This window comes from Pseudonaja textilis, chromosome 1 (assembly GCF_049901715.1).
Source record: "Pseudonaja textilis isolate UNSWEBS1 chromosome 1, rPseTex1.2, whole genome shotgun sequence".
NCBI classification, from domain to species: Eukaryota; Metazoa; Chordata; class Lepidosauria; order Squamata; family Elapidae; genus Pseudonaja; species Pseudonaja textilis.
Genome location: NC_141990.1, coordinates 177599301 through 177623958, shown reverse-complemented (window position 1 = coordinate 177623958; position 24658 = coordinate 177599301). Strand labels below are relative to the sequence as shown.

The 24658-nt window shown below is 38.7% G+C and overlaps 2 protein-coding genes across 15 annotated transcripts in view; one reads left to right on the top strand and one right to left on the bottom strand.

Moving 5' to 3' along the window:
• Window positions 1-24658, top strand: part of AKAP19 (A-kinase anchoring protein 19) — an 81568-nt gene that overhangs the window by 18523 nt on the left and 38387 nt on the right. For 5 of the 13 annotated variants that reach the window (XM_087919795.1, XM_087919792.1, XM_087919796.1 and 2 more), the window contains one exon: window positions 11459-11925. The exons of 5 other annotated variants lie outside the window; for them this stretch is intronic. In XM_087919795.1, the coding sequence (XP_087775921.1) occupies window positions 11576-11842 (267 nt within the window). In that variant the 5' untranslated portion in view covers window positions 11459-11575 and the 3' untranslated portion in view covers window positions 11843-11925. Of the gene's footprint in view, window positions 1-11458; window positions 11975-18702; window positions 18812-24658 lie in introns of those variants that run through there. 3 more of the 13 variants (XR_015740713.1, XR_015740714.1, XR_015740717.1) reach the window with 2 other exon arrangements.
• HIBCH (3-hydroxyisobutyryl-CoA hydrolase) overlaps window positions 17407-24658 on the bottom strand; it is a 50360-nt gene continuing 43108 nt past the window's right edge. For both annotated transcript variants that reach the window (XM_026696900.2, XM_026696898.2), the window contains exons 12-14: window positions 21455-21574; window positions 18752-18785; window positions 17407-17619 (exon numbers count right to left, since the gene is read on the bottom strand). In XM_026696900.2, the coding sequence (XP_026552685.2) occupies window positions 17504-17619; window positions 18752-18785; window positions 21455-21574 (270 nt within the window). In that variant the 3' untranslated portion in view covers window positions 17407-17503. The remainder of the gene's footprint in view (window positions 17620-18751; window positions 18786-21454; window positions 21575-24658) is intronic.

Here is a 24658-nt window from a genome sequence, read left to right as displayed (position 1 = left end):
CCATCTGCAGCAATCAAGATGTCATCCATATAATGATAAACAAGAAAAGTGGGAAATTGAGACCTATAAGGCTGCAAGGCCTCGTTAACAAAAAATTGACACATAGTTGGTGAATTTAACATGCCTTGCGGGAGGACCTTCCACTGGTACCGAGCCGTAGGTTTTGAGTTGTTGAGCTCGGGTACTGTAAAGGCAAAAATGATCCTGTCCTTTTGTGCTAAAGGTATGGAGAAAAAACAGTCCTTCAAATCTATAATGATAAGATCATATCCGACAGGAATTAAGTTAGGATTAGGCAAACCACACTGCAGAGGTCCCATGGGCTGCAAGATCATATTCACAGTCCTGAGATCCTGTAATAAACGTCATTTGCCTGATTTCTTTTTGATAACAAAAACAGGAGTGTTGTAAGGACTTGTAGATGGCTCAATATGCCCCTCCGTAAGCTGTTGCTGAACAAGAAGGTGCAATGCTTCTAATTTTTCTTTGGTAAGAGGCCATTGATCAGTCCATACAGGCAAAGATGTTTTCAATGTGAGAGTTAATGGTGCAATAGACATATTGAAAGAAAGCAAAGACTTTACACAGAGGTGCTAGGGTAGCTGGATATAGGCATGAAACTGAGAAAGCAAATCACGTCCCCACAGATTGCAGTGCAGGGGAAGAACATAAGGCTTAAGATATGCTGTTATAGTTGAATGTGGAGTAGAAGCAGAGAGCCAATTAGAGCTGACCTTAGCGGCTTGAGCTCCGCCTATGCCTTGCACTGAGGCAGCCTCGGTAAGAGACCAAGTAGGTGGCCACTCAGCAGAGCAGATGACAGAAACGTCAGCACCGGTGTCAATCAGGCCATCAAAAGTGTAACCATTCAAGGTAACAGACAGGGTAGGTTTAGAAGCGTGCACAGGTTGCTGTAATGCAAATAGGGAAGGCGGATCAGTAAGTGGCATTAAGATAAGCGTAGCGACCACAGTCTCCTTTTTAAAGGAAAAACAGTGATCCCCTATTGCAGCAAGAGCTAGATTATTGAGAGCAGAGGAGTCATATAGGTAAGGAGCAGCAACAATACCTTCTATAGTGAGAGTGGAATTGGGAATGAGCAGAATAGGCAATGAGGGAGGCAAGGGTGTTAAAAGAGTTGCAGTTAAAGGAAGCGTTACAACAGCACCAGGGTCATCATACACAAGGTCTTCAGATAACACTACCGGGAAAGTGGTAGTGGGGAGGTCAGCCTTGGTAGCGGGGCTAGCTGAAAGCCCCATAGTTAGTTTCCCGAAGGCTGAGCAGAGGGGGGGTTACTACGACACTGCGAAGCCCAGTGAAAGCCTTTACGACAGCGAGGACAGATAGTTTTTGGTTTTTTAGAATCAGGAGGCGGAGGGCCCCTAGCTTGGCCGCGGGGTGCCCCTCCTCCTCCCGGCATCCACACTGATTTTTAAAATGTCCAGGCTTGCCACAATTGAAACAGTTACCATTACGAGTTAAAGCAAAAGCGTTGGGAGAGGAAGCGGGGGTAGGTAAAGAAGAAGAAATAGCCGCTGCGAGCGCATCCATTTTATGAGAGGTTGTGCCAACAATTCTACAAAGCTGGAGAAACTCAGCCAAAGTAACCCCTGGCTTGTTAGCAACAGGTTGCAAAATCTTTTGACAGTCATGATTAGCATTAGAAAAAGCCAATTTCATGAGTAATTCCTGTTTAGCAGTAGCGTTGTCAATCTGACGATCCAATGCAGTTTGCAAGCGACTAATGAAAGAGGCATAGGATTCATCAGGATTCTGCATTACTTTTAAAAAGGCTTGGGTGGATTGTGAGTCTGTATCATCCACCCGTTTTAAAGCATTCATTGCACACATATGAATGATGGCAAAAGCACGGCGGGGACAAGTCTGTTGTTGAACTAAAGTGGCAAATTGCCCTGTCCCTTTAAGATGGCCTTCCGTGACTGCTGCCAGCAAACCTCGCCGTATTTCTACATCAACACATTTTTCATACTCAGACTGCCACACAACATATTGTGCTGGGGTCATAAGCATAGAAAACAACATTTTCCAATCATAGAGCAACATGACAGTATTACCAGAAACTAAGGAATCAAGTATGCCTCTAGTGTAAGGTGAATGCAGACCATAATTAGTTACCGCATCTTTTATGTTTTTCAAGACCTTAAATTCAATGTTAGTATGTACAGGGTTGCCGCCACCTCCCGGGGGAAGGGCAAGAGGGAAGGCAGAAAGAGTTTCAGAATCATCCAATGGTAGAGGGGAGGAAAGGAGATTGCTAATAAGGCCTCCTCGAGGAATTAGTGGAGAGGAGGAGGGGGTAGGGGCAGAAGGAGAAAGATTAGAAGATTCCGCAGGATTGATGTAAGGTGGGGGAAGAGAGGGAGTTTCCACCTGTGCCACAAGAGGATCTCCAGATTTAGCAGGATTAGTTGAGGAAGAAGAAGAGGAAGGGGGAGGGGGAATCTCAGAGGTAGGAGGTGCAGCATTCTCTTTTGGAGGATAGTGTGTGTTTAATACCGCCAAGATGTTAATATTTCAGGCGGGGCTCGGGGGATATCGTGTAGGTACTTCCCCAATTTCTGCCATGAAGAGTGTCGAAGTGTTCCCTTCTCAGGATAAGATGGACAATGTTCCTCTATATATGCCAATAAGTTAGTCAATGATTTTTTTGAAAGAGGATATACAGTGGTGCCATTAAGTTTTTGAAATGAATTAGCCTTCTTCACTATAGTATAAAGTTCATCCCTATGACTTGACGAAACTTTGGAAAGTGAGGAGCCCATTACTTACGATTGCGCGATGCCTTTGCCAGGTGCGTAAGAACGGAAGTGAAGGAGATGCACCTCTAGACAGAGATCACACCTTTGAGACAGCAAAAGGCAGACGGATCCCGGACGAGCCCCCAGTTGTCGCAGCGAGCGACCGGTCCGTTGTTCCGTCTGCGTTCTTTCACTGCCTATGGAATTCCCCGCAGGGAAGAAGTTTAGAGGGACCCTCGCAAGGGTGAATACCAATAACAGACACCAGACATCCGATTGTTTTCATAGGAGGGAGCACATCACACCCGGGGCAGATGGATTGACCCAGGCAGCTGCCCCGAGTGCTCTGCACAAACCTCATTTATTATCCTCTTTCAAGCGGGTGGGGGAGCACACAGGGGGTAGCAGAGTTTTACCTTATATGGAAGAAGATCATAAACAAAGAACAAAGAACAAAGTATGTGATAGTTTGCAAGCTTGCAAATTTGCTTATCATCCTGAGCTAGCGTGTCCTGGGATGGAAAGTAACAACAGTCAGTGTTTCGTGATCATATTGAAACATTTTGCAGTTGGCTAAAACAAGGTCATTAGATACGTGCAAACATCCCTGTATCCGTGTTTGACAATGTCTGCTTAATGGTGGAATAGCCACAGCCCATAAAGCATCTGATTTTGAAAAGAAAAATGTTTCAGTCGTAGTTGCATTTGTAACACCTATTGTCCTCCCTAAATGCAACCTGCCTTTTCCTTGTCTTTGATGCAAATCTAGAAAAAGAACACAACTTCTTAAAAGGTTTAAGGTTCTAGTTCCCATCTTCTTGGGAGCTTTATTGCTAACTATGCTGACTAAATGGGAGTTGGAAATCCAGCACCATCTAGAAGGCACAGATATTTCATCTTGATTTATTTACTTAATGTATTTCCTTTCCCTCTTTGGATCCTTCATGAGAATTATCATGAGACTCAATAGTCTACCCTAATTGGCCATAAGAATGCATTTGATTGACACCAAGTGTTCTACAGTTCCCCCATGGGAAAGTAGAAGTAATTTTTCAGATTGCCTAGGAATACAATTTTTTTTTTGCACTTTCATCCTGTACAATCTTCCTACAGATGTAACTTCCTTTTTAATTGTCAAAGACATATATACATTGGAATACATCCAATCCAAGTATTATATAAATGACAGCAGAGAATGCTTGCATTAATACACATATTTTGTGTCAACTCAAAAATATTTCTCTGGTCTTTTAGAGTTGACATTATGTACTTCAGTGCTAATTAATCTTCTGTTTTTAAAGCATTTCCTCTTCAGTGAACTGTAGCAACAATTTTGTATTTGATGAACTCCTCCATAATTGATAAGGGATGTCCCTGAGAGCCCCTGTATAAAAATTATGTCATGTGTTTTTTGTCCGACCCATCATTTCCTTAGTAGTTTTCATATATCGGTACTTTCAGAACAATCTATGATGAGGGTTGCTTGATTAAATTCATTTATTTTTCTTGGTTTACATAGCGAATTCCATATGTCTGAGTAAACCTAGCCAAAATAATGATCTATTAAGAAATCAAGAAGAGTTGCTTAGCATAATCTTTACTCAGGACCAAAAGTTAGTCTTTAAGACTCTTCAAAATAAACAATACTTTGAGATCTATGGTCAATTGGTTTAACTTTTTTATTATAGCAACACTAATGGATTATAGTACTCAACGTAACAAATGCTCATACCATTGGAATTTATTGTATAAATACAGCAGGATCAGAATTAATAATGCCACAAAAAGCTTACATTTCTAGGTATGAATTATATCTAGACCAATCCTTACTTTTATTTTAAATAGGTTATACCAACTTACGACCAATTGAGTCCAAACTTTCTGTTTGCTAAGTGAGATAGTTGCTAAGTACGTTTTGCCCCATTTTACAACATTTCTTGCCACAAATGTTAAGTGAACCTGCAGTTTTCAAGTTAATAACACAGTTGCAAAGTGAATCTGGCTACCCCATTGATTTTGCTTGTCAGGAGGTCACAAAAAGTGATCTCATGACTTCAGCAGCTGTCATAAATGAGTCCATTGCCAAATGTCCGAATTTTGATCATATGAACATGGGGATGCTGCAATGGTTTTGTGAAAAACAATAAATCACTGTTTTCAGGGCCGTTGTAACTTTGAATGGTCACTAAATGAAAGGTTATAAGTCAAGGACTACCTGTATACGCTGTTTTCAATTTTAGCATGCAGTTTTCTTGAAGAAAACTCTTCAAAAGCTGTTTAGAGGAATTGCCCCTAAATTATTTTTGAATCTGCATGGTTCATAATTAAGCAAATTAGATAAAGTATCGGGAGGTTATGCAATATTCAAATAGAGTAAGTGGTGGCTTTCTGTTGGTTCATTGCTGCAACATACATATCTATTGTTGAGCTTTGCTGATTCAAGTACTCTGAATTTTCAAATATCAACTCTTGTAGTTACAGATAAAAGGTATGCACAAGTATTTTCTTAATTCCATGATAGTAGATCTCTCCCACTCCCTCCCTCCCCCCCCCCACACCTTTTAGAATTTAGTATAAACATGCAGGGAGACAAAAATAATAGAGGCATATACATTTTATTGGCAATCATTCACTTTAGCATTTGAAAGACTGGGAGAAAGAGATACATCCAGGGGTGGGATTCTACCAATTCGCACCTATTCGCTAGAACCGGTTGTTAACATTCTAAGCAGTTCAGAGAACCAGTTGTTAGAAGAAATTACTGGCCTAATCCTGTAAGGAAGGCAGGAAGGAAACATTCTGGTGTTGCTTACAGAAACTGCCTCTCCGTTAACCCTTATTACATTCTTGGCAGGACTGGACTTCCTGTCTCAGGAATGTCTCTGGAGTTTTTTCCCCCTCCTTTGCTGGTCCTTTGCTTGTGTGGAGTGACCATTCAAAGTTACAATGGCACTGAAAAAAGTGACTTATGACCGTTTTTCACACGTACAACTGTTGCAGCATCCCCACAGTCGTGAGAGGCCAGGCGAGGAGATGCATTCCTCAATGTGAGTGATGTTGAGTTGGCCACGGCCAGCCAATAACATGACCACCAAGCCACATTCACCTGGTCACATGACCACCAAGCCACGCCCACCAACTAAGCCATGCCCACAGAACCGGTTGTTAAAAAATTTGAATCCCACCCCTGGATACATCCTTACAGGTTTTCTAAAAGTGGAAAGAATGGAAATCAAACTCAGCTCTCAAAGGGAGATAGTATCCCCCATATAAGTTAGATGAGTCTCAATAAAGTGGGCAATTGCCCTCTCTTTCATATCTAAGAGCCTAAGAATGGTATCCAAAGTTATTTAGAGTTCTACCAGTTAATTCCTTCACCTTACATTATGCCTGGTAAACAGTTGGCAACTAGTGCATTACATTTGATCTTAGCCAAAAGGCCAAAAAGCAATTGGCAACTAGCAAGATTTATTACAGGGTAGGCACTGCGTGAATCTTCTACCTAACACTGGTTAATACTAGCAGTTGCATTTTATACCAGGTATAATTTCTAGACATTTTTCAAAAGTAGTCCCATATAAAGTTCATTATAAAAGTCAAGATGGGATGTAATAATCTAGTATATAACTGTCACCAGATGTGATGGTTTATTTAGGAGCAATCATAGCTATAGTAGTCATAATTGTGCACATTCAACTAAGCTTTTTGCCAAAGCCACTACTTGCAGCGAAAGTATTAAGACCAGTGATGGCTAACCTGTTCTGGACTGAGTGTCAAAAGTGCATGCATGTGAATATGTGCATGCGCTTCCAAACCCCCAAAATGCAATATATGCCGTCCCCATGCATGTGCGTGGACCCCCGTGCACGCATCCTACACGTGCACAGCAGAGACTTGACAACCAGCTGGCCGGTGGGAGGTGCGCACAGTGGAGCTGAACCGGGGCAACGGCTCACATGCCCATAGAGAGGCACAGCGTGCCACCTGTGGCATGCGTGCCATAGGTTCGCCATCATGGTTCTAGACTGTAACCCTACCCCTTCAGTACAAGATAAGCCCTATCTAGAAGAATCTGAAGCTCCCTTCCCAAGAGTAGTGCATATCTGCGAACAGCACCTCTATTTTCTTTTGATTTAATTTCAGTCTCATCTCCCTCATGGAGCTCATTATCAAACTCATTCCTTGAAAGTAGATAATAAGTTGCAGAAGAAATAACTCTCCTCAGCATATTGATAACCCCCTTTTCCAGTTCACCAGTTGTGTTTTCCCAGTAGTATGGTCCAAAAAGCTCTCTGTGAATATTGAGCACCATGAGAAACAAGGTAGAGCCCTAAGGAACACCAGTAGACAGTATATAGGTTTTGAAAAATAATCCTTTGCTCCACCTTCTGGACCAGGCCTGACAACAAAGATGAAAATCATTGCAGAACAGTTCCTTCCAAATCCAGTTCTGCCAGATAATTTAGAATAGCAGCCTCCAAACTTTTGGGCACCAGGGACCCGGTCTGTGGAGAGAGGTTTTTCCATGCACTGGAGGGGGCACAGTTTCGCGTGCAGCCTGCAGATGGGGCTTCACTTGTTTGCATAGCCTGGGTTCTGCCGTGCTGTGGTCCAGTGCCGGTCCAGGGACCGGGGGTTGGGGACCCCTGATTTAGAAGGATATCATAGTTGAGAATAGTAAAAGTAATTTCATCTAGTGAAATCTGAAGCCAGAATGTCCTTTAGAATTTAAATATATTTATTTACTAATAGTTTACCTGTTGCTTTCAACTTCCTATTTGTCTGCCTAGAACATTAAGTGAGCATCCAATGATAATGCTTAGTGACATATGCAATAATCAAAGCTAATAATACATATAATGTTAGCCTCGCCACTAGCCTTTCCCCAGGTGCAAATTCTTAGATTTGGACTCAAAATGAATTTGAGAGGCACTAGGCTGGAGAAGGTTGTAATGGATCATTTTAGATCTTCTGAAGAAGTAGGGATTAACAAATTATAATATTTTTTGAGGTAAGTATTAACATTAAAAGATGGAGGGCTGTGGCTGACAAGAATTCAATGTTAAACATATTTTTGAAAAAATATATTAAGTCTAGTTCAAAACCATTAGTAATATTTAAAGAGCTGGCTATTCCTCCAGGTACTTGTGCCAGGAAATTGAGCAAGCTCTGTTGATTGATTTGTAATGTTCTTTTCTGTAATTGGAATCAGACACTTGTTATTTGGTTTGCTGACTTTGTTTTGTTTTAATCTTTGCATATCACTCAAGTCAATCCCATGTGGTCGCTGGCTTTATAAATTGAATGAAATAATAATGAATTATTGCATAATTCAAGTTTCATCAAGTTTCTGAAAGTACTCTTAGAGGCTAAACTATTCCTTTCTGCTCTCCTTAAACTGAACGTTAATATACTGCTCAAAAAAATAAAGGGAACACAAAAATAAGACATCCTAGATCTGAATGAATGAAATATTCTTATTAAATACTTTGCTCATTACATAGTTGAATGTGCTGACAACAAAATCATACAAAAATTATTAATGGAAATCAAATTTAGCAACCCATGGGGGTCTGGATTTGGAGTTACACTCAAAATTAAAGTGGAAAAAAACACTACAAGCTGATCCAACTTTGATGTAATGTCCTTAAAACAAGTCAAAATGAGGCTCAATAGTGTGTGTGGCCTCCACGTGCCTGTATGACCTCCCTACAATGTCTGGGCACGCTCCTGATGAGGTGGCGGATGGTCTCCTGAGGGATCTCCTCCCACATCTGGACTAAAGCATCCCCCAACTTCTGGACAGTCTGTGGTGCAACGTGGCATTGGTGGATGGAGTGAGACATGATGTCCCAGATGTGCTCAATTGGATTCAGGGCTGGGGAACAGGCGGACCAGTCCATAGCATCAATGCTTTTGTCTTCCAGGAACTGCTGACACACTCCAGCTACATGAGGTCTAGCATTGTCTTGCATTAGGAGTAACCCAGGGCCAACTGCACCAGCATATGGTCTCACAAGGGGTCTGAGGATCTCATCTCGGTACCTAAATGGCAGTCAGGCTACCTCTGGCAAGCACATGGAGGGCTGTGCGGCCCTCTAAAGAAATGCCACCCACACCATTACTGACCCACTGCCAAACCGGTCATGCTGGAGGATGTTGCAGGCAACAGAATGTTCTCCACGGCGTCTCCAGACCCTATCACGTCTGTCACATGTGCTCAGTGTGAACCTGATTTCATCTGTGAAGAGCACAGGGCACCAGTGGTGAATTTGCCAATCTTGATATTCTCTGGCAAATGCCAAATGTCCTGCACGGTGTTGGGCTGTAAGCACAACCCCCACCTGTGGACGTCGGGCCCCCATATCACCCTCATGGAGTCTGTTTCTGACCTTTTGAGCAGCCACATGCACATTTGTGGTCCACTGGAGGTCATTTTGCAGGGCTCTGGCAGTGCTCCTCCTGTCCCTCCTTGCACAAAGGTGGAGGTAGCGGTCCTGATGCTGGGTTGTTGCCCTCCTACAGCCTCCTCCACATCTCCTGATGGACTGGCCTGTCTCCTAGTAGCGCCTCCATGCTCTGGACACTACGCTAACAGACACAGCAAACCTTCTTGCCACAGCTTGCATTGATGTGCCATCCTGGATGAGCTGCACTACCTGAGTCACTTGTATGGGTTGTAGACGCCGTCTCATGCTACCACTAGAGTGAAAGCACTGCCAGCATTCCTAAGTGACCAAACCATCAGCCAGAAAGCCTAGGAACTGAGAAGTGGTCTGTGGTCACCACCTGCAGAACCACTCCTTTATTGGGGATGCCTTGCTAACTGCCTATGCTTTCCACCTGTTGTCTATTCCATTTGCACAAGAGCATTTGAATTTGATTGTCAATCAGTGTTGCTACCTAAGTGGACAGTTTGATTTCACAGAAGTGTGATTGACTTGGAGTTACATTGTGTTGTTTAAGTGTTCCCTTTATTTTTTTGAGCAGTGTACTTACATCTTTATGTAGATTTAAAGATGAGTTGACACTGTATCGTTTGGGGGTGGTTTATAGGTTGTACAACATTATAGACAACCACAATTCAATTTGATGCAGCTATTTAATCTAGAAAATTCGGCAATTCTTGCAACCTTAAATTGTTAATGTTTAGAACAGGGCTGTTAAACTCATAGCCTGCAGGCCAGATGTGTCACGTGCTGGCCACGCCCACGCCTGGTTTAGCGAATGGGGAAAAAGTCACGATATGTCACATGACGATGCCGTGACAACGCAAGTTTGATACCCCGGGTTTAGAAGAAGCATATATTCAATAAACAAGGGGAAGCTAATTTTAAAATTTTAATTTTGAGTACACAAGAAAAGCTATGCAGTCCTGCCCAGAAAACTCAGGCTGTTACTTCTCAGTTTAAAATCTATGTTATCAGTGGTAGCTGCTTGATGGGGGAGGGGCTTTTCACCTCTTCACCTGTGATTGGTCTAAGTGCTACATGGTCATAAGGGTTTTATGAGCTAGAATAATACCACATTTCTATATATAGTATAAAGTTATCTTAATGAATCTGAACAATATTGCAGTGAGTATCAGTACTAATTGCTGCTTAGGGCCCAGCTGAGTATGGGCTTATAATACGCGTGTGTATGTTAACACTTTGAAATATGCAGAACAGGTTTCCATGTGCTCCACATAGCATCATAGTGTTTTAAACAACGTTGTGTCTTCATGAGCAATTTAACACAAACCATTCTGCTTTCGATATATTTTCTAGTGTTGGGTTGACTATTGTTAGATTCAAGGTCTACTCCCATAGTGCAATGAATTTCTGCTGCAAGTCTGCCAGTATTCAAGGAAATTCACATCTGCTGCTGCATCTCGTAAAAGATCACGTGGGTCAATGTAAGCTTTTTAAATAATTGAGTGGAGGGATACGGCAAAGCAGTAGACAGAGGCAGTTCTTCAGAAGAGGTCACAAATGCTTTCCTGAGGTTTTATAATAGAAGGATGTTGTATTCAAAAATTACTAACGTGAATTGGAATGTACTTTCATGCATCTATAATTTTTTTTCTTCCTATCTTTGTAGCTGCTGTAATATTTTGCCAACAGCCTATTGACTTTTCTTAAGAAGTAGTTAATAATAAAGTATAGGAAGTAATGGCTATAATGTTAATTTAACATAATATCCAATGTTTGCTGAGTTATCTTTAAATAATCTGTCTGGAAGCTCACATTCTTGATTTCTCTTCTTTATCTTACCATGACTTCGAAAATGTAATAACTCAGTTTGATTTACTGAGTTTTCTCCAATGTAATCTTGAATGAGGGATTGCTCTTCTAGTATGCTGCAGCTACTTTTTTTGATAATTAAATATCGAACATCCAAAACCAATTCGAACTGTAAGATGGGGCTATTGGTAAGGTTATTATTTCAAGCCCAGTTCACGATAAATGGGAGGAAGGTACGATTTTTGAGGATATGGTAGATAAGATGCTGACAAGAACTCAGAACTGGGAATCTAGAACTTGAGTTTATGGAACAACCAGTTCCATTTAGGGCCAAAACAAAAAGAAGCTCCCCAGATTTCCTTCCTCCTGGATTTTTCTTTTAAAACAAATCTTCTTTTAAATGTACTGAACACAAAAATCAATGGAAGAAGTAATATTCTAAACCCTGCAATGTTAATTTTTTACCCACAGATATTGGGAGAAGTGCATACTCTCATCTCTACTTGCAAGAAAGTGGCATTCTGTACCCTTCTAAAGGACAATACATCAAGGCTGACTGTGCAGCTAAATTGAATAGCAGTCCGTACCATGGGATGTATAAAATCCAAAAGCCCCTTCCCGCACACTATTCTAGATGATGGAAGCAGGGAAGTTGGCAAATACGATAATGGATGTAACCTTGAAAAATCTTCCCTTATTCAGGCAAACTCTGGAATGCCATCTTCAACAAACACTGCAGTGCTGGACTTTGCTCACCGTCTTTCCCTTGAGATTCTGGATCAAGCTGTGAAGCAATGGGCAATCAATGAAAGTAAATACAGTGACATCCCGTTCATAGAAAGCGATGAGCCATGAATTGCAGGGCTTGGCTTCCCAACATGCCCGTGAGGCATCTCATGTTTTGGTGCTAGCACAAATAAAGCAACATTCATATGAGAGCAGTTGTGATTTTAAAAGTCATCATACATACAGCTAATCCTGACTGAGGTAACTTTTTGCCTTTAGTTGTAAATAGAACCACAATAACATCAAAGGGGATAATAACATCAAAATAACATCTAGGGCTAGTATGTAATTCAGTATTCCGTTAAGTTCCATTTCAGTATCTACACTACAGGAATATAACAATGCAACAGGACAAAGTATAAATATTCTTAAAAGCAAAATCAGTCCTCCCTCAACCAAATAGCCATGAGGGGAGGGAATGTTTGTGTCAGTGTGTCAGAAGAGGGTTTTAGCTATATAATTCCTATTGAGCTAAACAGCAGGGGTGTCAAACTGGTGGCCTGCGGGCCAGATGCATCACGCGCAGGCCATGTCCACCCCAACTCTGCAAAGGGAAAAAAAACATTGTGAAACATTACGTAACGGCAATGTGGCGCTGCGAGTTTGATACCCGTGTGGTAAGGTATCTTAGAAAAAAGAAAAAGAGAAATATTGGTGCTTAACTTCTCTGTTTACATAAAGGGGATTTAGTTACTCAGCATGAGCCTGAACCCTATCAGGACGTTATGTGTCTATCAAAGGTTTTTTTCCAAAGGCATCTCACATCTTGTTGAAGTAAGACTAGTTATTTTACAATTTTACTTGGTTGAGCATACTAAACGCAGACCAAAGACCTGCACAGAGGTAGGTTTTATAAAAGAACATACAAAAAAAGTACATTTAATATTTGCAAGAAAAAAAAATGAAATTACGATGATTTTGCAAGTTATTAGCAAAGTCCTTATGAAAGTGTACTAAAAACACTGGAGAGTTTATTTCTCTTGATTATCAGTTATCAAGAGGACAATAGGGAGAATAGACAAATGGAAAGCAAAAATGCAATATATAACAAGTGTGGCAGCTTGTCTATATGGAGAAAGGTGACTACTGAAAATGTGGGAATAATATATTAATTTAGTATTAAATTTGAAGAAAGCACAGCCTTTGTCCTCTTGGTTATTCAGGCAACATAATTAACTGTTCAAAAGGAAATTATAATACAATAATAGCAAAGAACTGCTGTTCTTAAACTAAACTGTATGTGATTTTCTCTAAGTAAATACATTCCTAGAATAGAATATATTTTCAGTACAGAATTGAAAGAAGCAAGGCACTTTTATATCGAGAAAGCTATCATTTTGTTTGGGTATAATCCATTATAGCAAAAATGTCACCCCTAATGGTTTGAAATTACGCATTTCAGATACTTTATAGTGCAGTTCCCCTTTGGAACAGAATATTTTGTAGCAATTATTTTTTCAACAATATTCAATAAGCACATGCCAAATTGATAATTATTCTGGCAAGTAGTAGAAAGTAATGTGACTTCTTTAGAGCCAGAGTGCCTTCAGTTCTAATACATTTATACACGCATATATATTCTACATAATATTACTTCATTAGTGGGGAGGGCCCAAACAATTGTATAGTAAATGTCAGACTGATTTCGTATTAGATTTTGTAAAAGCTATACTATAGCAAGTGATGTATCATCACACATGGTCTTATTATGATTATGCCATAAAGTCATTGGTGACTTAGCAATCACATAGATTTTATCCATGATGTTGTCTCTATTGGAATTAATAAGATACTTTTTTTAAAAAAATACTAGGTAAATAATGATACTGAGCAATTTTACATGTTGCAGACTGGCTTGGCAAGTAATCTCTTCATTTCCCTATTTCTGCTCTTGAAGAGGTAATAGCCAGCAGTGTCCATAAGACCTTCTCAGAAAAAGATATGGAGAATCTCTAAGTAGGCTAAATCCATTCTGTCCCTTATTCATTATCCACAGTAGCCAGTTTTTAAATCATTATTTACTGTTTGACTATCATTTAAGTAACAATTTAAGGAAGGAAACTACCATTGTTTTTTTGCATATGCCTTTTCCTTCTAATTAGTTAATTGCTTTAAGTTATGTTTGAATAAAGGAAAAAACCCTTTTAATTTTGTGTATTTATCTGAAACTCTAGATGAGAGTCCTAAAAAGTTTGGGCTCTTAAATATTAATATAACAATTACTCCCATGAAGTAAAGTTGGCATGTTTAGATAACCATGTCCAACTTGGAATAAAGATTATAAGATTTTCTTTTGTTTTAGACATGAATGTTCACTCTGATGGCTGACAAGACCTTGCTAAAACCTTTCAAAGTTTGAGTGCCAATGAAATGCTAAATGTACTACTAAACATGATCAGAGTACCATGTAGATAGAATGTTGGGTAGAATGTGGAAAATAAAATACCACTCATGCTACGAACGGAATGGGACAATTTGCTGCAGCCAACTCGCCATGGCTAACTTGCTGCGGGACAACTTGCCGTATGACAATTTAACAATTAAACTTATTTAAAATAAATAAAGTGTTTTAATTTTTGTCATTTACATTTCATTTTGTTCCTCCTTTTGCATCCTTTCTTTAAGGATTCTATTCCACAATTTCTTTGATATTAGTGTAACTCTTGCCCCACAGCGAGTTGGCTGTGGTGAGTTGGTGTGGTAGGTTGCCCATGGCAAATTGTCATAGACCCTGCTATGAAATATATGAATGGTCTGAGTAAAATGAAAAATGCCTCTGTATTTCTGTTTTCAGATTTTTCAACAGTACAACACAATGTTTGGATTAATCAGTCATTTCCTAGTGCTTAAGTCAAAAGGGGCACTTTTTCTTTGAAGCTGAGAAATGGCTGAAAAAGAGAAGGAATAGCAAATTAGGCTAACAAGATAATTATCTGTTTAACTGGATTGTTTCATATTTTTCCCCTTCCAAATGAAAAGTGCTTCAGGAAGAAAGAGAAATTCAGCTTTCTAAACAGTGCAAAGAAATGGACGTATGTGAACATCCCAGCATATAAACATTCACAGCAATCTTTGGGTGAGGATTGCACATCCTCTGTACTCACTGAGGCTAGGCAGAATTCCCTTCTATTTCTTAAAATCTTTATTTGAAAGGCCACGAGTATTTATTATGGCTGTATGATGTTCCGTTGTGTCATTATACTTTGTTATGTCTTCATGGTAACTGAACACATTTCAAAGATTTCCTAGTTCTTTCTATTTGTGTTTTTTCTTCTTCAGAAAAATCTAAATTCCAATATTATTACATCATTTATTGCCATGGAAACTTGTGGAAGAATGGTGATATGACCTATCTATTCATGAAAAGATTTATACACAGTTGTGATATAATTTACTGGTTAATCACTAGTTACCTAAAAAAAACCTAATAAAATAATTATAGAATATGGTCATGCGAAAAATAACCAGAATAGAAAAATATTAAAATGCTAATAAAATGTAACTCTTGAATAGGACAGTGTAATGAAAGAATATGGGCATGTCTGGTCTATGTGCATATGTTTTATGTACAGTAATCCATCTTCTAGAGATTACTTGCACAATAGCAGGATAGTACTGTTTTTCCTTACAAAATATTTCCAGATCCTCATCTTTCATTGAGTACTGACTGTTGGTTCCCCAAAAGTGCATTTTTTAGTCATAAGCATGAGATCATGTCTATCTTCACCATATAGTTTTAATTTTTGTTTTGTTGTAGCTGTATTTCACATTGTTTTTTTTTTTATAACAAAACCATTTTCTAGTTGGATAGCCACCATCCTGATTACAATTCTTTATCTTTCTAGGATTTCCTTCTTGATAAAAACCCTAGAAGTGGATTATCTAAACCCATTTATTTGGATTTTGGGCTGGGACTCAGTGCAGAGATAGCCCCCATTACACTTATAGATGGCCTATATAAATGACTTATGGCAGGATAGCATTTCCCAATTCAAGAATCATATGCAATCTGGGAGTGTGGACTTATAGCTCTTGCTCAATCATTAGATATCAAATGTGGCCAGGAAGGCTTTTCCATTGCTTCATCTGGTACAGTTGTATTGTTTCCTAGATTGGAAAGCCTTTCACATAGTCACTCATCTCTGACTAGAGATGAGTTCTACATGCCGGTGTCCTCGAAGACCACTTGAAAGCTCAACTGGTTCATAATCATTGTGGACAGTGAACTGAACAGAAAATTTACTTCTGGGTCCATTTCAAGGTGCTGTGTATGACCTATAAAACCCCATCTGGCATAGTTATTGGTTATTTGAGGGATTACCTGTTTCTTACGGTGTTGGCCTACCTCTCCAGGTTCCTTCAATTAAGTGATGCCACTGGGACCTGGAAATGTGCCTTCTTTGCTAAAGTGCCTGTCCTGGGAATGAGGCTTTCCCTGATCTCTAGGTGGCTCTCACTCTAATGAATTCTAGAGGACTTGATTCTATTCTCAGGATCTGGCCTAGGGTGCTGGACTTAATTGTCTAGTGTTGTATATATTTTGTTATGCTGACTGGATTTGCTCACTTGTTTAATATGGTATATTTTCTGTTTTTTGATTATGCTATTTGCTATTTTGTTTTCATGATGATTTCATTGTCAATTTGGAGTTGAGGTCTGACTTAATTCAAATACATATAAATGAGATATTTTTCAGTCATAGTAGGCCCATAGTACTTTGAAGACAATTCTGGATGTGGAAATTCATTCAGATTTCATTCAGGCCTTGTCCTGGTATCTTGTCCTCCATGCTGTTTTATAGCCAGGAAGTAGTTCTGCTCTGGCTTTACACATGTTTCTTCTATTTTATTCTAGGAAAGAAATCTGTGGAAGTCCTGAATAAGACTAGAAGCAGAACATATTAAAAGTATTTGGGAAAAATATATTTCCTTTAATAAGGAATCAGTAACAGTTTTGATTTTAGATCATCTTAGAAGGGTAACTAAAAGCAACGTAGCTTTTGTTTTAAGTACTGTAGCTGTACTATTATCTTTTTAGAGACAGTTTGTCTTGCTGGTTATACATATTCTTTTTACTTTAAAATTAATCTAGAACCAGTGCGGTAAATTTTGTAATATGCAAAATTTAAGCAGATAAAAAATATAGTATCAAAATGTTGGAGAGGAGTTTTGATTAAAGAAGCATCACATGTCCCAATTACAAGATTTCATTTAGCAGAAGAATCCTTTCACATATTAGTTTTGTCAGTGAAGTTGAAGTGGTGGAACAGATAGTTTTTTTTATAGCTGTACCTGAACTACAGGGGGAAATTGCAGAACTTTCTGAGTAACTACAGTCTGCAAGTAAAAAAAGAAAACCCATACAATTTTATATAAAAGAGAATTAACATATATTTCATCAACGAACATTTTAGACAGCTGCTCAACTCTCCTTTAAATTAGTGCAGTTAATTCTTGCTATATTTAACTGTCCATATAACATAAATTGTTTTAGCTAAATTAGAGTGTCACGTTTTACATTCAGTTTTCACAGAAAAATAAAAACATATAGGTACCAAACTCCTAGAATCTGGAATGATGTTTGTCTCTGAAAAACATAAGTCTTCTTCAAAGCATTTCAATCAATGCAAATTCTTTTTTTACATGATGAAATAATTTATTGGATTAAATTCATCATACATTTTACTGGATTATATAATACAGACTTTGATTTTACATTAGTAAAACATTATTATAATCTGAGGTCATCACTTCCAAGAGACTTAAAACACGAGTCCAAAAGTTCATCTGTTACTTCTTCAAGAACAGCTGGCTTCCATTTAGGGGAATGGTCTTTGTTGATAAGTACTAGTAGAGAGAAAATGTTTTCAGTTATGCTATTTCTTAATAATCATATTAGAAAGATCATTTTATATTATTCTTAGCATATATGAAAGATAAACCATTGTAGAGATCAGTACGTTATGTATGATTTATGTATTTTCTATTGAAGATAGAACTGATTCATTCGATTTTTTGAATAGAAAAGTAACTTATATTCCCATCTCCTGAAAACAGAATGACTGAGAATCCAACATTAAAGCATTGATTTTTTTAATTGGGGGTGGGGGGTTGTGCCAGCCCAGTAGAGGCATTTTATTATTTGTATTCCTCTAATGAATTTCTGTCAGAAAGAGCAGTAATAATAAATGATTATCTTTTTAAGCCAAACACTGACAAATTATTTAATATAAAATATTCAATCTCAAATCAATCTCAGTGGTGGGTTAGTCTTTATACCACCCTCTCACTGCATGTCCTTACCTCCAATGGCTCCATGTTTGGATTGAGGGGTTTCCACCAAACCCTCTGCACTGGGGTCCCCTCTCCAGCTATAATGCACTGAGATGTTTCAACGAACTCAAAACTCCTCATACCCTGGAAGGCGCACTGAGCCTTCTAAAAGACTCTCCATAGCTAGGCTATGGAAGTTATACTTGACAATTATATGACAGTCAAAATATGCTTCTGTTTGGTATCTTCTGTTATAGATTTTGCCTGGAACAATCTTACAACCTCACAAACCACAACAGACTGTTATTTTTCTTAGAGCAGCTCAATTTTGCATACTGCTACCCATTCTGCCACTAAGCGAAATAGGAATAAATCTGCTTTATGTTCCGAATAACTATTAACTATTTTTATTATTTTAATTAATTGTCTTATTTTTATTAAATTATTTTAGTTTTATTAATTTTAACTAATTTTAGTTAATTATTTTATTTTCTACTATCATCTTTATTACTTAATATTACAAAAATTGTCCCAAATAAAAAGGTCACAAGATAATATATTTTCCAAGTATCCTAGAGAAATATTGTGTCCAAAGAGCATGTCTTAAACTGTCCCCGCCACCAGTAACATCTAATAGTTTCTGAACAATCTCACTAGGTCTGCGTTGTAATTCACTTGAAATGGATACTCTGGCTTCAAATTTTACCTGCTCGGACACCTTCAAAGAAGTCATGGCCTCGCTGTAAGATAAAAGAAGTAATTAGGTAATTTCCTAGTATATTTTGAAATATAATTTTCTTTCTATATTTTGTTCCCGTAGCACTTTTTCACAAGAAAAATATCTTCCAGTAGAAAAGAATATCTGCAGCTCAGGGTTGAATTGTTGGAGTCCTGGATGTTCTCTGGGGTTAGTTGTTTGCTTGTAGATGTTTCATTAGATGTTGCTTTGTTGGGTAATGAAATGTCTGTGGGCAAACAACCAAGCTCAGAGAACATCAAGAACTCCACACACAAAAATATCTTATCTAATGGCCACTTTTTTATATTGATTTTCAGTCTGGTAACATTTTTAGCTTGCGTCTTTGAGCTTCTGGGATGAGAGTGTGAGATTTTGCACAGGATCAATAGGAGGGTTTTTTGGTATAAAGATTACAACTTGAAAATAAGCCATTGATGGTTTTTCACTGTTGATCTCTGAGCTTCACATACAGAACATGAGTGAACAGCAAAGCTCACTTACTGGTGATGAATAGCCAAGTCAGTGAAGAACTGATGGCATGTGCACCTTTCAAATGAAATTATCTCACAGAGTGCATTCTAGATGATAATACTAGAAGTTCATCTGGCAGTATGACAAATAGCACGAAGTGACTATAATGGACATTGCATCACCCCTGCAGAATGAATCTTCACTGAGTATAGTGATGGAAGTTGTATTAATATGTAAACTAGATGAGCCCGTTGGTGTAGTGGTTAAAATATCAAGTTAAAAACACGGAGGCTGTAAGTTCCTAGTCCTGCTTTACAAAGAAAGCCAACCTCATATACAAAGCCAGAGCCAGGTGACCTTGGGCATTCTCTCTCTCACGCCTAAGAAGGAACTAACAGCAAATCATTTCCAAAAGACCTGTCAAAAAATTGCAGGGACTAGTCCAGGCAATCACCAGGAATCAAAAACTGTCTTGAAGGCACAACAACGTGAACCTTCTCTATCAACAAATGGGAGACAGAAGAAGGAGAAAATAGTTTTTTCTTTGCCTGTAACATAGCAACATCTTTTGAATTTCTTGAAAGAACTAAGTTGTTCTGACCCAGCTCCCCAAACACCTCTCAAGTTAACTCAAAGATACCTTTATTAAGAGTGCCAGCAGCCCAGGCAAAAAGTTTCTCTCTCATTGCAAGCTAACAAGTCCGGCCGGAAGATGAATAGATGTCTGCCACATCTGTTCATCTCCACCTCCTGCCTTTTATTCCCAGAGCTAGGGTGGGGTTTCACTATCAGTGGTGGCTCTTCCTTTCCAAGGATTGGCCCACAGATTTCCACTGTTCTCCTTTCCTCTACCTTCTGCGCATCCGTGCATCAGGCACTGGACCCAGCTGTTCCTCCTCTTCATCAGCCACCTCCAGACCTGGGGGCTGTTGACTTTCCATCTGAGGGCTGGCAGCTGGTCCAGGTTCTACCTCTGTGTCTATCTCTGCCAGCTCCATTCCCTCTTCTCTCTCAGAGCTCTCAGGTTGCCTTGATGCTGACCCTGACTCCCACGCCTCCTTGTCCTCTGATTTGGCTGCTGGAGGGGCTGGCGGCCAACAGGCTACAACACAAGTATAGTCAATATGGAATGCTCAACAAACTTTCAGAATTATAGTGTAGTTTTGTGTGAGGTGGGGGAACCGGGAAAAATGGGTAGCAATGTTTTGATTGAACTAGAAACTCAACATTACTTCAGGAAAAAACGCACATGCATTCTTATCTGAGTGGAACACAGTTTATGAAAGATACGTAAAATTGGGTCATCCTGTAGTATATCCGCTTTGTTATGTTGATGAAATAACCAGAAGCAAGGACACTTTCCAAGGTACAATGTACGGTTGTTAATCCCTCAAAAGGTTTGTTCATCAACACTTGACAAATCATAAGGACTTCACTGAAGTAACAATGGCAATCCAGGTTGTTTTAGATCTTGAATTAATCTTTTTAAGCTCTTTTATACATTTTTGGGAAGGGGTGAGAAAAGAGATTTCTCCTTCAAAAGCCACAGAAAGTTGTAGCTGCCGAAAAATAAAGCTTAAGTGAAAGAATACAAACTCCTGGGGGAAAAACGAAGTAGAGAAAGTACACCATTCAGCTTAATGTCTTTTCCCACAGCCCACAAGACAGTAGCAACGTCAAACACCAATCTGCCAAATGGATTTCAAATGTGGAGATACATGGAGATATATGTGACTAAAGTGTGATTGATATGGACCCTTCACATCTTGGCTATCATCCTCTTTATTAAAGTTAATATGAAACAATGCTGAACACAGCCAGTAAAGAACAAGAAGCCCTGTAACTTGTGCTGCAAGGATAAAATGCTAACATTTAAAATCAATGGTATAAAACACAATTTCTAAGAATTTGGAGGTCAGGCACAAAAGGAAAGCTAATTCCAATTTAGGAACAGTAAACTAGAAGAAAAAAAATCTGTTATTATGGTATAATGGAGTTTGTCTACCTTTAGCTAAAGGGTTTGCCCCTTGTCTTAATATGTTCACAGACAACAGTGTACAAAAATAGAATGGAATAGATAACAGAATTCCTGTTTGTATTCTTAGTGGACTATAGGAAATACCAGCAGTCCTGTAAGCCATACTTAGGGACATAAAAATATACTTGGCTCAGAAAGTGCCAAAATGCAACACGTCTTACCATGCATGCTTGACTCAATCTATATTCCATTGTAAATACATCTTGCAGGTTCAAAGAAGCTCCCTCTTTAAGTTGACGGAAAGTTATCTTGAGTGAAGTTGGGGACATTTTAGCAATTGTCTGCAGAGGGGGGTAAAACAGCTGATGTGTGAATGTTTGATTCCAAAGAAGAAAAACCACATTACAATTTCAGGTCAAAAGATAAAGTAACAAGTAAATTAACCATACAAGATAAAGATCCTAATAAAATTGAAACTCCTGAAAAACATACATTCAAACAATAGGTTTCAATCATGAAATGAATACTCTTTACTTTATCCTCATCTAAAGTTCTTTGGTGTATTATTTTTCTCATAACAGATTTATAATATTGTAATTCTTCTCATAACTTTTGGCTCAGCCAAATAAGACAAAGCTATATTATGATGGCATACAGAAGGAATATTACAAAAGAAATAACACATCTGCAGTTGATTCTTAAATAAGCTGCTTAAGTTAATGGAGCTCTCGAAACATGTACATGGACAGAACTAGTCACGTTCCATGTGCTATTTATCATCCTCCGTACATAAACATGGATTATTAGATGCAGCTTCCTCAATTTCAGTGTCCATAGTGGACCTTTCTCGTGACCAAGTGATCTGATGAAATATGAATGGTTGTGTGTGAAGTTGAGCTAGTCAGAAACCTGGCTGTTGGTAGTTAGAGACAATTATTTTACAGTGACTATTGTAAAATGGGTACTAGTAAAGAGGGGAACAGAGGAAAAATTGGCCTGATGAGCACTCCCTTATGATGCCAAAGTTCAATCCTGCTTCTTTTACTTCTCTCAACCTCTAAATGAAATTCTTGGGAGACATCATCAGTATAACTTAGGTCATTGTTGAAGTGAGAGTTATCAGACACAGGTTATCGGACACAGGCTATGTCTGCAAGAAAACAAGCAAGCTTAGAGAGCACTAAGGACCCGCCAACCTTATCACTATACAGTTAAGATTACTGTGATAGTAAAGTAGCTGCAAAGTACTTTTACACTGTGCGGCCTTTGAAGACAATTCAGAAATGGCATTTGGTACAAAATGCAGTAGCCCATTTATGGACAAATAAGAATGACTGTAGCCACAAAACACTTGTGCTAAGGTCATGGATTAGCTTCCAGTGGCAATGTCTTTGAAAGTTTTAGCTTACAAAGTCTTACATGTCAAAGTCTTGGTGTTAATCTATAAAGCCTTATATGGCTTGGTACCCAGATATCACAAGGGTCACTCCTTCCAAAAGGAATGGCATATTCCTCCCATTCTACTTTATTAGTAGTTCCCCATTTCTGATGGGTGGGAGAGACAGAGTTGAAAACAGGCCCTTTCTGTAATGCTACCGAATGGTCTCCTCATTGAGTTGAAGCTAGCAGACATGCTGACAGCATTTTAGAAAATAGTTAGAACATTTATTCTTCTGAAGAGCTTTTGGAGAACAATAAGGTTGGGGCAGTCTGTAATTTCCCTTTTGTGGGACTCACTCTTAGTGACATGCTTTTAAGTAATCATACTACATTGATACATTTTAATGTTTTTTATAATTTTAATTACTGGGAGTATTTGCCAATTATGGAAGTATATAAAATAGATACTGTGTACATATAAACCTAATGCTCTCTGGGTACCAATGGCATTAAAAGATCTGTGTGAAACACCGTACTTAGTTACGATGCATTAATGAAAAGGAATGCATCTCTGTACAAAGGGTCAATGTACAACTATTTTAAAAAACAGTCTTCTTTAAAGAACGAACGAGAGTTGTAGTAACTGATGTAAAAAGGTTCATATAATAACATGGAGAGGACCAAGAAAGACTTGTCAGGAGACTACTGGATAATAATGAATTAAAATATTTAACCAGCGGACTAGAGAGAAGACAAGCAGCATCGGCAGAACATTAGAATGAGGAAATGGCTGCCTTCCTCTGGATTGCAAATCTCACTATCCCAATTAGTATGGTTGAAGGGGAACTGATGATGTTCAGAGTTATGATGGTAATCAAAAAGGAACTCTGTGACCAGTCCTCACATTTACAATGTTTGTAAATCTGTGAAGCAAAGGAAATCTGAAATAAGATTGCAAGCAAAGTCTCGACTGATTTGTTTAGTAAATATGTTCCTAGTCCCAACTGCAGTTGCTAACAAGGGGAACTGCAACTGGCAACTCCGACGCTAAGCGATGTGATCATAAAGCACAATCTCATATGACTACTGACTTACAACAGCTGTTGCAGCCATTCTGGTTTCCACCAATAAGCAAATGGTAATGATCACCATTTGTAACCTCCTGTCAGCTTTTCTGCTAGCTTTCCTCGTCAGAAGCCAACAATGAAGGTTACAAATAATTATTGCATGACTGCAGGATCTACAACCATCGTAATTGCAAACCAACTGTCAAGCACCAAAATTGTGATCACAACCATGGGGACATTGCAATGTCCACATTTAAAAGGAATGGTCTTAAGTGTCTTTATTCAATGTTATATAACTTTGAAGGATTGCTGAACATGTGATAATTAAACAAGTACTACATGGAAATATGGATATACCACTATACCAGAGCCCAGGTACTCCACAAGTGGGAAGATCCAGGTTTTAACCTACCCTGAACCATGGAAAGTCACTCTGCTTCAGCACAACCTATATCATAGAGTTGTTACAGGGAAAAGAAGAGGAAATATAGTGTACACTACCTTGAGCTCCTGAATGAAAGACTGACCGTAAATCAAATAAAGAAATAATGTGTTTCAACAAGTTGAAGCAGGAAAGGCTGTTTAGGAAGATAAGTTTGATTTTATGTATCTGTAGGCTTCTGGATAAAATATTTAAAGCACTATTATTTGTTATTAAAATGGGCAATATTTGCTTCAAGAAGTTTGCCTGGTGTTTGTTGATGGCCCTACAGTCATCAAGAAGTGAAAGATGGAATTGTTTTATTTGCACTCTTTGCTTCAGTTGGAGCCAATTTTTGAGGCACATTCTTTTTTAAAAGACAGGAATGAAATCAAAACTTATTTAGCTGAGGGGGACTGAAGAAAATCTGTCCTTGGGTAAGGTGATATACAACTTCCTTTCTTGAAGGAGGGGTCTTCTTGGGTCTAGAATGGCCATCTGTCTACTGCCAGATAAGGTCTATGTAAGTTTTCCATAAAATATAGATACAGAAGCTT